The sequence below is a fragment of the Eulemur rufifrons genome, chromosome 30 (assembly GCF_041146395.1).
Source record: "Eulemur rufifrons isolate Redbay chromosome 30, OSU_ERuf_1, whole genome shotgun sequence".
NCBI classification, from domain to species: Eukaryota; Metazoa; Chordata; class Mammalia; order Primates; family Lemuridae; genus Eulemur; species Eulemur rufifrons.
This window is the reverse complement of record NC_091012.1, coordinates 24449627-24462381: the sequence shown is the minus strand read 5'-3', so window position 1 is coordinate 24462381 and position 12755 is coordinate 24449627. Positions and strand designations below refer to the sequence as shown.

The 12755-nt window shown below is 38.5% G+C and overlaps 1 protein-coding gene across 2 annotated transcripts in view; it reads left to right on the top strand.

The window, feature by feature from the left end:
• MTM1 (myotubularin 1) overlaps positions 1 to 12755 on the top strand; it is a 101090-nt gene that overhangs the window by 63135 nt on the left and 25200 nt on the right. For both annotated transcript variants that reach the window (XM_069463033.1, XM_069463034.1), the window contains 3 exons: positions 2680 to 2763; positions 4973 to 5122; positions 9043 to 9231. In XM_069463033.1, the coding sequence (XP_069319134.1) occupies positions 2680 to 2763; positions 4973 to 5122; positions 9043 to 9231 (423 nt within the window). The remainder of the gene's footprint in view (positions 1 to 2679; positions 2764 to 4972; positions 5123 to 9042; positions 9232 to 12755) is intronic.

Below are 12755 nucleotides of genomic sequence, written 5' to 3'. Positions count from 1 at the left end.
TGGAACTTCATGGGAAAGATGCAAATAACTAAAAACAAGTAAACAAAAACCATGTCGAGGTCAGGAACTTACTTCTAGAAAGCCAATTCTAGGTTTTCTTCTAAAATCAGTGACAGTATAGCCTTATGTCTCAAACCATCTGCCATCTCCAGCTGTATCCACAGCACAGTGTTCAGCAATAATGAATATTTTCCTGTGCCAGGTACTGACCAGCGTAGTGTGAGATGTTCAAAGCAATGGTATATCACCAAGAGAATACTTAGGTATGTTCCATAGATTCTATTTATAGGTAAAGAAGTACACCAAACATTTTAGTGCTTTTTTCACCAAAAGTCCTTTCGTTTTTGAGTTAAACTTCAGTTAACAGGAATCCCTTATTTACCCCAGTGGTCCTGAATAATTAAGCATTGCCTGCGGATTCAGTGTCAGGCTAAAGTCTTAGTGGATTGCTTAGCTAGGTCAGTGCCATTACTAGCTTGGGGTCGGCATGCCATCCATCTGGAGTAAACAACACTTGGTCCTAGTGCTGCCAGAATTGAGACCTGTTGAGGGTACTGTGTGCTTAGGAAAGTTTGGGAATCCCAAGAGTAATGTTCTCGATCAGTTTTTACCTTAATCCTCTTGCCATTCAAATATAGAAAACTGCTGCTAAGTGATGCTTTTCCTGTAACACTCTGTAATGTAGGGGAGGGAATGCTAGTATTCCAAGCAACAGGCTGATAACAGGGAAATAGGTGGGGAGGGAGATACCTAGAGAAACAGTGCCCAGACACAGTGCCTCCAGAGCAAGTGGTTGTGCAGGGGCTGTGTGGGCTTCATGCTTTCATTCCGTCAACATACGTCACGTGTGTTCTGCCTACCATGGACCAGGTGCTATGCTAATCGCTGGGAATAAAGGATGTGAACAAAGCAAGCATCTGCCTTCACAGAGCCCATGTTCTAGAGAAGGGGACAGGGGCTCCAACAGTAAATAAGTACATATATGTCAAATGGTCCTACGTGGTAGGGAGAAATAAAACAGGAAGGACAATAGGGGGTGCTGTTGTGGGGCATAGTATGTTGTTTTTCTGTAGAATGTCAGGGAAGACCTTATTGAGTAAGGTTACATTTGATCAGAGATGAGAGAGAAGTGAGAGGAAGGCATGAGGGAAGAGGATTCCAGGCAGATGGAGTAGCAGGTGCAAAGGCCTGAGACTGATGTGCACTTTAGGGAATGACACGTAAGTCCAGAGTGGCTGGAGTGGAGTGAGTGAGGCCAAGAGCAGAGGCAACGTTAGGGAGGTGGCCAGATGGCAGACAGCGCGTAGGCCATTGGAAGGGTTTCCACCTTTACTTCCAGCGAGGTGGAAAGCTGTAGGAGGCCTTGGGGTCCTGGAATGACTTGATCTAACCTAGAGGTATAAAGATGAAAGCAGGGGTACAGTTAGGTTATTGTAATATGCCAAGTGAGAGACAGTGGAGTCTTGGACCAGGGTGGTAGCCATATGGTGACAAGGATAACTCCAAGGTTTTTGGCTCAATCAACTAGAAGAATAGGGCTTTTATTTATTGAAATGGGGAGACTGTGGGAAGAGCAGTTCTTGTTAGGGGTAGTCAAGTGTTTGGCTTTGAATGTGTTAACTTCCAAGTTCTTCAGATGCCTCTTACGCAGTCCGGGGTTGTAGAGTGGGCACTTAGACAACCAAGGCAGGAGTTCAGAGGAACGCTGGAGAGCAATAGATATTTAGTAGTCACTAGGGTATGGATGGTATTTACAGCCATGAAATTCATCAATAGTGCCTCAAGAGCAAGCATAGACAGAGAAAAGATGAGAGGTCTGAGTCCTGTCATTTCAGTGACCAGGGAATTGATTGAGAGTTCATAGATAGCAGTTAATTAAGAGCTTCCCTAATGTCCTGTCTCTTTTTAAATAGAGAAACATGTCATTGTTCCCTTTTGAAACAGTTGTAGTATTTAATAGTAATTCCTGAATTTTCTGTTTTCGTTTTTTTTTTTTTTTTTTTTAAGTGGCTTTTACCTGATTGATGGCTCATACTGTTTAAAATTGATAGGCACTCTTTGGTCTGGAGATCTGTTTTTTTTTTTTTTTTTGTGGAACATCATTTAAAAAAAGATGTTTGTAGCCATAGAAAATTGAGGTTTCAAACGTAATTGTTGGCCGGGCACAGTGGCTCACGCCTGTAATCCTAGCACTCTGGGAGGCCGAGGCAGGTGGATCGCTTGAAGTCAGGAGTTTGAGACCAGCCTGAGCAAGAGCGAGACCCCATCTCTACTAAAAATAGAAAGAAATTATCTGGACAACTAAAAATATATAGAAAAAATTAGCTGGGCATGGTGGCACATGCCTGTAGTCCCAGCTACTCGGGAGGCTGAGGCAGGAGGATTGCTTGAGCCCAGGAGTTTGAGGTTGCTGTGAGCTAGGCTGACGCCATGGCACTCACTCTAGCCTGGGCAACAGAGTGAGACTCTGTCTCAAAAAAAAAAAAAAAGTAATTGTTACTCAAGATAAAAGTTAGTATAAGTCTGGTCTGGAATTTCCACTTTTCCTTTGTTATAAGTCTTGGTTTCAGTTGTCATTTCATGGTTCACAAATCTAGTGAAATTTATTTCGTGAGAAATCAAAGGATGTAGTAGACTCTTCCTTCACACTGAACTTTGAATTTTTTTTGCCTTTTCTAGCCATTATTTGCATTTTTAAATGAAGAAAAATTTAATGTGGATGGATGGACAGTTTATAATCCAGTTGAAGAATACAGAAGGCAGGTAAGTTGTTAGATACTGTTGTCTAGTATGTGGTGAATATCCAACACGCATAGTGACGATATGTCATCAGTCATGCTTTCTGAGAATCAGCGACATCCTTGCTAAATATTTTTTTAATGGCCGTAATATTACCCACATGTTGCACAATATATCTCATTCTATCACCTGTAACATATAAACTCATTCCATAGCCATATGCAAGCTGCATTGAAGGCTGGATGACTGAGTTCTGTTTCCTTCCCTATATGAAGAACATTTGTGTTTGTGAAATGATCAATAATTAGGGTCTAGAAAAGTCAAGCCTCTTATACCTTAATTTTAGGGATTAATGTTGCTATTTATTTGTATATTTGGAACCTTAACTATTACTTGCAGTTAGATTTAAATTATATTCATTTGGGTTTGCATATTCAAGTGAATTAGAATGATTTTCCTATAATGATATACTTTCCAAGAAAACTTTGTATGTTAAAATTGCCTTTACTGCTGTCTTGTAAACTTCACCTACATGCATGTTTATTGCTATAATAAAGACAAGAGGCTTGGTATATATAATGTTGCTATTCAGGGGCAAAAGTCTCTTGTAGCGTTTTTATGAAAAAGATCTTGTGCATATTATGTAACGAGAGCCACAGTTTGACCTCTGATAAAACCAAATTCTATAGGACAGGTAGGAGTTCTGCGATGGAGTTTTTCTTTTCTTTTTTGATGGACTTTTTCATAATTCTTGTTCTACAAAGCTCTTTGGATAATTAGGAAATTTTGTTGAATGAGCTTTGAGAATGAAGTCAAACCCATTTGCTTTCTATGAAAAGGTAGTGAATATAAAGTAAAATTGTGGAACCTTAGACTTGAGAACTTTCTAGAACCTTCACCACCAAGAACCTGAGCTGATTTCCATTTTAGTCTTAGTGGTTTGCCTACTCGAGCTGATGTGATGCTCTGGAATTTTGGTACAGTAGTTTAGCCCTAGAACACATGTGAAGTATAATATCCTGTTGCTTCCATAAATCAGGTTTAGACTGTTGAGCTTCCAAAGGCTGTGTACACCTCATTTAATGACCTCTGTTCTGGACCAGACTAAGGTGGAAGAAGGACCATTGAAACACTTTGCATGTTTTGGAGACCTCTGTAACATTATATATTAAAATATTTTTCCTTTATTTTTGTAGTGTTACTGATAATATAAGACTTTTTCTTTAGTTCAAAGTTTCTAGCTTGAAACAAAACAGTTCCTGTTTTTGAGATTGCATGCATATATGAACTGTTGAAGGTACTTTGTTCTAGACTGCCATTATATTCAATCTTTTTTTCTTATAACTTTCTGATGGGACTTATAACTCTCTAATTGGACTCAGCATCAGACTCAACATCTGTTTGGTCCGTGGTCTATAGGGCCAGACCTAAAGAAAAGGTACAATGTCTGTCCCCAAAGCAAACACCCACATAGCTCACCTTCATGTGTGTTTATTTGTGCATTTGTGAGTATGGGGAGAGACTATTTCACCACCTCTGGATCTTGTCCATACTAAACGCAATTTTGTGGGGAGATGATAGGATGGGAGGCATCTCCCTGTCACATTAGCAGTCTGCTTAAAATGCAATGACTGTATTTCTCCTAAACCTATAGGGCTATCATCGATCCCAAAGAGCTTGATTGAAAAAACTCATCAGAGGTGGCGAAATGAGCCTCCCCAGAGGGGCTTTCCTTTACTTCCCCTCTGTGATTTTCTTTATGAGCTCAGCCTCTTTCCACTTTGGAACAGACTGAAGCATTCACTCTGTTTTGAGCAGGGAGAGGAATTTGCCTGATCTCTTTTCTACCCTCAGTTAGACACAGATTAAGATGACACAGGGTACTTTTCTTGGGGGTGGGAGAGGTGCATGGGTGGGGGGTGAACTTGGGTTTATCTGTACTGTGTAAGTAGTAAGGAATATATTCACACAAAATAAAAGAAGATCTCCAATTCAAGAGAATCTATATTTACAAAAGATAGTTTAGAATTGTGGAGACCACCAGTGTTTTGTCTTGTGTTCTTACGTTGTCCGGATTATTGATTTGGCACCCTTATTATAAATAGGTAGGCCGTCATCACCCTGTGGTCAAAGAGGCATGTGCACATATTGCTTTAAGGAAGAAAAGAGACCCAAGGCCAAATCCAGAGTTGAAGTCAAGCAATACTGACTTGAACTTCCTTTTTTCCTACAGGGCTTACCTAATCACCATTGGAGAATAACTTTTATTAATAAGTGCTATGAGCTCTGTGACACTTACCCTGCTCTTTTGGTGGTTCCATATCGTGCCTCAGATGATGACCTCAGGAGAGTTGCAACTTTTAGATCTCGAAATCGAATTCCAGTGAGTATTGCAATTAATGTTTCTCTCAAAGAGTGCCTTTTATTCCATAAGAACAGTAGGCAAGTAATTTAGAGAAACACTCTTTTTGGAATTTCATTCCAGCAAATATTTATAAAATGCCTTCCAAGTGCAAAGCACCATGCCAAATGGGAAAAGAAGTACAACGATACCTGCCTTCCCAGGAGCTTGCGATCTAGGATGGAGAATGAACATGAGTGAAGAGCTCTATATGAAAGAGGAATCAGGAAGGCTGTCATATGTGAACCAAGTGTTGTGTGGAAAAAAGGACAGGCTCTTTGTGGTTTTCATCTTTGTGGCACCATACCCAACATACGATAGGCTCTCAATAAATGTTGGATGAATCATGCTGGAAAAAAACATACTAGCTTGTGTTATAGAATGTGTATAAGCACAGGCTTTTATATATACTCACTGTGACTAGGATGAGCTCATCCTCGTCACGTTCACAGGCTGCCTCAATATCATTAACAGACTGTAGTCAAGGACAGATTATTCCAGACAGTGTACTTACACTATCATTCAACCTAGTTCACAAAGCTCTCCTTTGGTCCTTAAATATTTATGGAGACATCATACTGTCTACTCTGTACATAAATTTTATTGACTAAAAATTTAGAGATTTTTTTTTCTCTGTTACTTTTCCGGGTCATAATAAGTACATTGGGTTTTTCCCCAAATTAGTAAATTTTTAAAAATAAAGGTTGAAGAAATTAAGATTTAATGTCACCTTGCTTTTAACTTTCAAGTCTAGACATATTTGTCCTTAAAAGGATAATTGTGAGAAACTTTTGCATACCATTGGCCTATTATGAATTGTGGCTCTTAAAATTCACTTGCTCCTCTAATTATTAGTGTCCATTTATATCTTCATGATATATGTTATACTTGAAAGTATGTTCTTTCACTCATTTTGTAAGAACATGGTGCTAATAAAACTTGAGTTACAAGTTCAGTCCTCTTGTGCTCTGCTTGGACATGTTTTTCTGTATCATAGCCACAGACTACATCCCTACCCCGGGCCAGCTGTCTTGCTAATACATGCCTTGCCCCCAAGGAGGAGTGGGCGAGTGTAGTATGGTTGAGTTTTGTTCATTCATTCATTCATTCATTCAATCATTATTTATTCAGCATCCACTGTGTCATTTGTGTATGTGAGTGAATTTCATGGGATTTGTGGCAGGAGAAGAAATGTAACAACTGTGCCCAGTCTGCCACCTCAGTCTGCTGTCTTGATCCAATAGTGCCATTATCCTGAATGAATACGAGTCTATTGTAGGAGCAAATAGAATTTAACTTTTTGTTTAGTCATTTTATTGATCCTTCTCATTTTGTAATGGCTCCTACTTTGCATTTATTTTCCTAAAAAAGCTAAGGCTAAGCTGTCCATCACCTCTATATATTTATAGATCTACTTTTAAGTATTATTAAGCATGGTAATATGCTCTTTTTGATATATTAATACCTTTGAACCACCTAACTCTTGACTTTAAGTCCAGAGCTTTGCTTACGCCCAGAAAACATATGTGACTTTAATGTAAAATCATTAATATTTGATAGTCATTTCTTTTGATAAAAGCCTATGTAACAATACAGAAAGAATTGATGAGAAAGATTTTATTTTACATGTAAATAAGATATAAACTATAACAAAATATCATTGGGTAATGAGATAATCCATGTGCATTAATGTTCCCATTAATGGATACATATTCCTTTGTTTTCAAACAGGTTTGTCATAATTTTGTGGAAGTCTTTAATGTATAAGTAATAAATGTTCATTTTAGACATTTTAGAAAATACTGATAAGCTGAAAGAAGTCTGCCACCTAGTGAGAACCAGTATTAACATTTTTGGTATACACCCTTCCAGACTTCCATATATATGTATATTTAACATATATACATATGAATATTTGAAAAAATAGATTCTATAATTTGTGTCTGTCTACTTTTTCTAACTAGCAATACCTTGCAAACAACTTCCTACATTGCTAAATATGATCTTATACGCCAGGGTGTAGATGTACCATGATTTATTTAATCAGTTTTCTGTTGTGAGACATCTACAGTGTGTATAATCTTTTGCTGTTGTAAGCAATGCTGTGATAAACATCTTTCGGTGGCTAAATACTTGTGTACTCCTTAATTATCTATAGCTTTTAGATATTGATTTTTATAAGAATAATATAATGCAGTACCATATACTTTAAAAGCACTCATGGTAGTTTGAACATTATTTGTACCCATTCAGCTCTACCACAAGCATCCTTTTTAAAAGGTCGTAAGAATCACCAACTCCCCCCTCAAAAAAAGAAATTCAGAGGTGAAACAACTCAAAGACTAGCTTTCGTAACATGACACTGCAGAGAGAAGAGGAGTAAGGAGAAGGGAGAGCATTGGCTGAGGGCAGTTTCTTGCCTATGGCCCAATTGAAAATTTATAACTCAATGAGGGTCTTTCTCAAATAATCAATTTGTTCTTTTAAAAATGATCTCATGCCTTTTATCTCTCTTGATACCAGGGCCATAGGAGGTAGGCAGGACAAGTTAGAAGCTAGAGGTTTAGGGCAGGCCAGTGCCTTTCCCAAGGCTCCCAGTTCTGAGCCTTTGGACTCTTAGGAAGGGGCTACCATGATGTTTCTAATTGGTCTCTAGCATGGTGCAAGGACTCATACACTTGTTCTTAGAATGAGTATTTTCATTATTGTGTGATCTTTTCTCAATAACCCATTGTCATTATTACAAACACCAATTTTTATAAATGTGAATGTCATTTAGCATCATAGTAGGATGACTTCAGAGATGCCAGGGTATTTGGTTTTATAGTAAGTGAGCCCAAACAGTTATGCTTCTTTAGTTTTTGTGTCTGCATCTCATAGTTTTTGGTATCTGACTTCAGTGGCTGCTGAACCTGCCTCTAGAAGCTAATGTGAGCCAGCATTTATTGCAGACTTCCTAGGCATTCTTCTTTAGGCCTCCCAGCAGCCCTGTGAGATGATATTATTCTCTCCGTTTGACAAAGGAGGAAGAGGGGAAGCCAGAGAAGCTACAAGTCAAGTGCCTGAGGTTAGAGCCATGGCAGAGATGGCACCTGACCTCAAAGCCTACATTGTCACCTGACATGTTTCACTTCCCCATCCCCGTTTTTAACAGCTTTATCGAGATCTACTTCACATATCAAACAATTCTCCATCTCAAGTGTACAATTCTAGAGTGTTCGGTAAATTACACTATTGGCTACTTTATACATGTATTGCTATGAGTTGGGAAACCAGGTAGCAAATGTGCTAGGCTTGTATATAAAATAAGAGAAGATGGATTCTGAATAAAGGCTTGATGAGCTCTCCGAGGCATCAGGTACCCAAGCTGCATTGTGGAGACTGGCAGCTCTTTGGGCTGCCTTGAGATCTTTTTTGCTTCCTTGGGTTTTCTTCCCCCCATGTTAGATTCTAGAATTGAGACTATTGGGAAAATGACCTGTAGATGTAAGTTAATATTATGAGAAACATATTGTACCAGAGATGATTTCCTTCACCTCTCACGTTTTGCTAAAGCTGTTTCTATATGATAACAAATCCAATGCAAGCTTCAGAATTAAAATAATATCAGAAGCTTCCTATTTCCTTTAAATGATATCACTATTTTTAGGTAAGCATTTAATTTCCATTAGACTTGGTGCTAATTAAGACAAGACTAGTGATTCTATTTGTTTCTAAGTAGTCATAATTATTAAATGTGTGTCTCTGGGTGCACACACACAGTGAAATTGTAAGTCAACTAGTATTCTATTTAAGCACAATCAGATTCACTTCTTCATGATTGTTAGTGCTTTATTTTTTATACTTTTAATTTTTTTGAGACTTGGTTTCTTGATAGCTTAAACTTTCTGAACTAACCATAGGTGCTGTCATGGATTCATCCAGAAAACAAGACGGTCATTGTCCGTTGCAGTCAGCCTCTTGTTGGTATGAGCGGTAAACGAAATAAAGATGATGAGAAATATCTCGACATTATCAGGGAGACTAATAGACAAATTTCTAAACTCACAATCTATGATGCAAGACCCAGTGTAAATGCAGTGGCCAACAAGGTGAGTGTATTTAATGACGTGATGGAAATTTAGCTTACATACAGGGTGCAGTGTTGTCTGTGAATGTTTTTGCCATGGTATGTCAACATGTGGGTTTAAATTAATAGTTAAGAAAACTAGTTCTCTTAGGTAGAACATAATTTTAATCACAAAACTTAAATAAAAGTCGAGTATATTAAAATCAGATGAAAATAAACTTTAGGTAAATAGGCACATCTAGAACTGTAATGAACTTGGATTTTGGCCAGAATCTTAAGCAGGCAAAAGTTAGAATCACTTTGGAGCTCTTTTGACTGTGGATAGTCACTCTCATTGTATACACTATTGAGGCATCTGTAAGGAGTTGTGGGAAGCTGTTAATTATTAAAATCCTAATTTTGTAGCCTTACTCAAACACTCTCTCCCCAACTCCCACATATAAATGTATTTTCTCATTTATATAAGATAATTCAAGATATGAGTAGATCCATGTATACGAATTTTCCAATCACTGTCACACAGAAAAGGTTACATTTTCAAAGAAGTCTGTCTCAATTGACTTTTTGCCTTCTTAAGCAAAATATACCAAATGCACTGAAAGTTGATTAGGGCCATCGTTACGAACGTCTGTGACTGCAGTGTTGCCTACAGAAGCTGCTGCAAGGTGTAGGGCTGTTTGCCCCCACACTATATGGCCAGATTGATAGGCATCTTACATTCAATTTCTTCTATTTGTTTTTTTTCCTTCTCTCCCCATCATTGCCAGCTGTCACTTCCAAATGCTCACAGTGGGCCTGCCCCAAGTGCTCACTCCCATTCCGCCTTTCAGATTTATTGTTTGTCATCAGCTATAGGCTTAAATTTCATCATCTTTAATACTTTGCTTATCCCGAGGTCATTTATCTGGCATCTTCAATTATTCAGAACACAAGACAAAAACCAGAAAGCAAAACAAGTCCTTGAGCAGCTCAGATAGATGTACCGGCTTCCTAATGGAATCTATGATGTCTGTCTACACTAAGATGTGTAAAACTGCATGTGCAACTCTTCATTATTTGCATACAGATCAACTGTCCTACACATTTAATCCTGGGCTACCTCCCCCGCCCGACGCATCCTCTTGGACCAGCTATTTGTTACCACAATTGGTTTTTGTTTAGAAATGATTTTTGAAATTATATGTAAAGCAATCAGGAATTTTAATTGATAAGTAAATTAGTCATTTTAAGTAAAACATGTAGGAAATTAAATCTAAATATCTTCTTGCATTGTCCTTCACTTTATATATTTCTGTTCGTATTATTCTTCATGTATGATTCAGAATGAAGGCATGTATAAGACACACTATTTCCATGTGCACATTTAGGCTGAAATAGATATGATGTAACATTAAAATGAAGTATTTAGAATATTTTAAAATATTAAAATGTATGAAATAAATACCTTAATTAGATTAACTTGAAAGCTCATTATAGCAATAGAATTATTGGTTTTTTTTGTTTGTTTTTTTTTTTTTTTTTGAGACAGAGTCTCACTCTGTTGCCCAGGCTAGAGTGAATGCCGTGGCGTCAGCCTAGCTCACAGCAACCTCAAACTCCTGAGCTCAAGGGATCCTCCTGTCTCAGCCTCCCGAGTAGCTGGGACTACAGGCATGTGCCACCATGCCCGGCTAATTTTTTCTATATGTATTTTTAGCTGTCCATATAATTCTTTCTATTTTTAGTAGAGATGGGGTCTCGCTCTTGCTCAGGCTGGTCTCGAACTCCTGAGCTCAAACGATCCGCCCACCTCGGCCTCCCAGAGAGCTAGGATTACAGGCGTGAGCCACCGCGCCCGGCCCCAGCAATAGAATTATTGAATGCCTTTTTAACGCTTGGAAATAATCCTCTATTTCTAGTCCTTTTAGGAATCAAGGGAAGGAAAATATTAAGGGAAAAGCCTAATCCTTAAAGATCTCTGTGTCATTCTTTTAAAAACCATGCTAGTGTTCCCCTCTCCTCAACTGCGTCTCTCTGCTAGTCGTCTATATCCATAGCAACAGGCCCTTGGACCTTTACATGATTGTACTAGGTAATCTGGGTTGTTCTTTTTTGTTGAAGAAAGGAAAACCAAAAAGACGACTTAAAAAGTAACCAGAGATGTAGAATTTGAACTCTGGGGAACTCAATGTGTGCTTGACTAATTGATTTTTACCCTTTCTGACTTTTGTTCTCTTTGTTCCTCCTCTGTGGATATTTAGAAATTTACAGCCCCAGATGAAACAAGCAATATCACATCGTTACATCATTTTAAATTAAACAAGCAAAATCTAGGGCTTGGTAAGATCTAGCACCAAACTGCTTCTATTTTTGTGCCAGTACACTGATGAATTAAAGTGGAACTGTATTAATGGCTGTTTTTGCCAGAAACTTTGGCAATGAGTAATAAGTATATTTTTTCTTTTATTTTTTCACGTAACATTTTCAGTTATTTATGAAGGAACTTCGGTGTCAAGAATCTCTTTGAAAATCACCACAACTATTTAAAAACCACATATGCAGAAACACAGGTCGTCTGTCTGTGGGAGGGGAGGGTGACGTGTCATTGCATTATAGGCCCGCAGATCTAGCAAAACACAAGCTGCCCATTTCCTCCCAGGCCCTGTGCCGGCAGTTTACAAGAGTGACTGCCAGGTGGACAGAAGCCCCGCTGGCATTCTTCCCCAAGGCGTGGATAACCAAAAAGTAGCCCATTTGTCTGCTTGTTTATTAGCTGATAACTTTTTAAAAAAACAACAAAGTGAATACTACTTATTATTGATGCTATTTAGAGCAAGCTTTAAAGAAATATTTTTGCCTCAATACATTTTCTCACCTAGAGTCTTTGGAGACCAAAGCCTCTGGCTTGTCGCAGTGGCCTCCACATTTGAAGTTGAAGTGGTAGCCTTACTTCGACTGTAGGAAACCTCTGTGAATAACCTCAGAAAAAACCCTAGGTTGCTTTGGCCCTTCTACCCTGGCTACAAACTTGTATTCCTTCCATTGTTATGAATAAAAAGAAAAGAGGCACATTATAGTGATGGCACATTTGTCTGGTGACTTCCCCTTTCCTCTTTGGTCCCAGGCAGGTGTTTCCCTCTTCTCTTCCTACAGGCACTCTGAAGTTAATCTAACGTTGCTTTTTTTGCAAGTCTCAGAACTGTTTAACTTTCTCTTAAAGGGCCACGTGTTCCATGGCATTTCAAAATATTTAAGCAGAATGCAGCTAGATTCCTAAACAAAACCATAGCATCTCTTTTTGTCAATGTGGAAAACAGGCACACTTCACTATGCTGTGAAGGTGAACCAAAGCCTGCCCTAGCAAGTTACTATTTGTAGGCGCTGCAGTGGTGGTGGCTATCTTGTCTCCTCCTGAAACCTTTTCTTTAAGGCCTGAATGCATGCAGTGCTCTGTCTTTGGCGTTCGCATAGCAGAGAGTAGTCATGGTGTAGTAGAAAAAGTTTGGGCTTTGAAGTCAAACTAGACTTAAATTCCACTTATTACCTGGTGACTTTGGGGATAGTTAA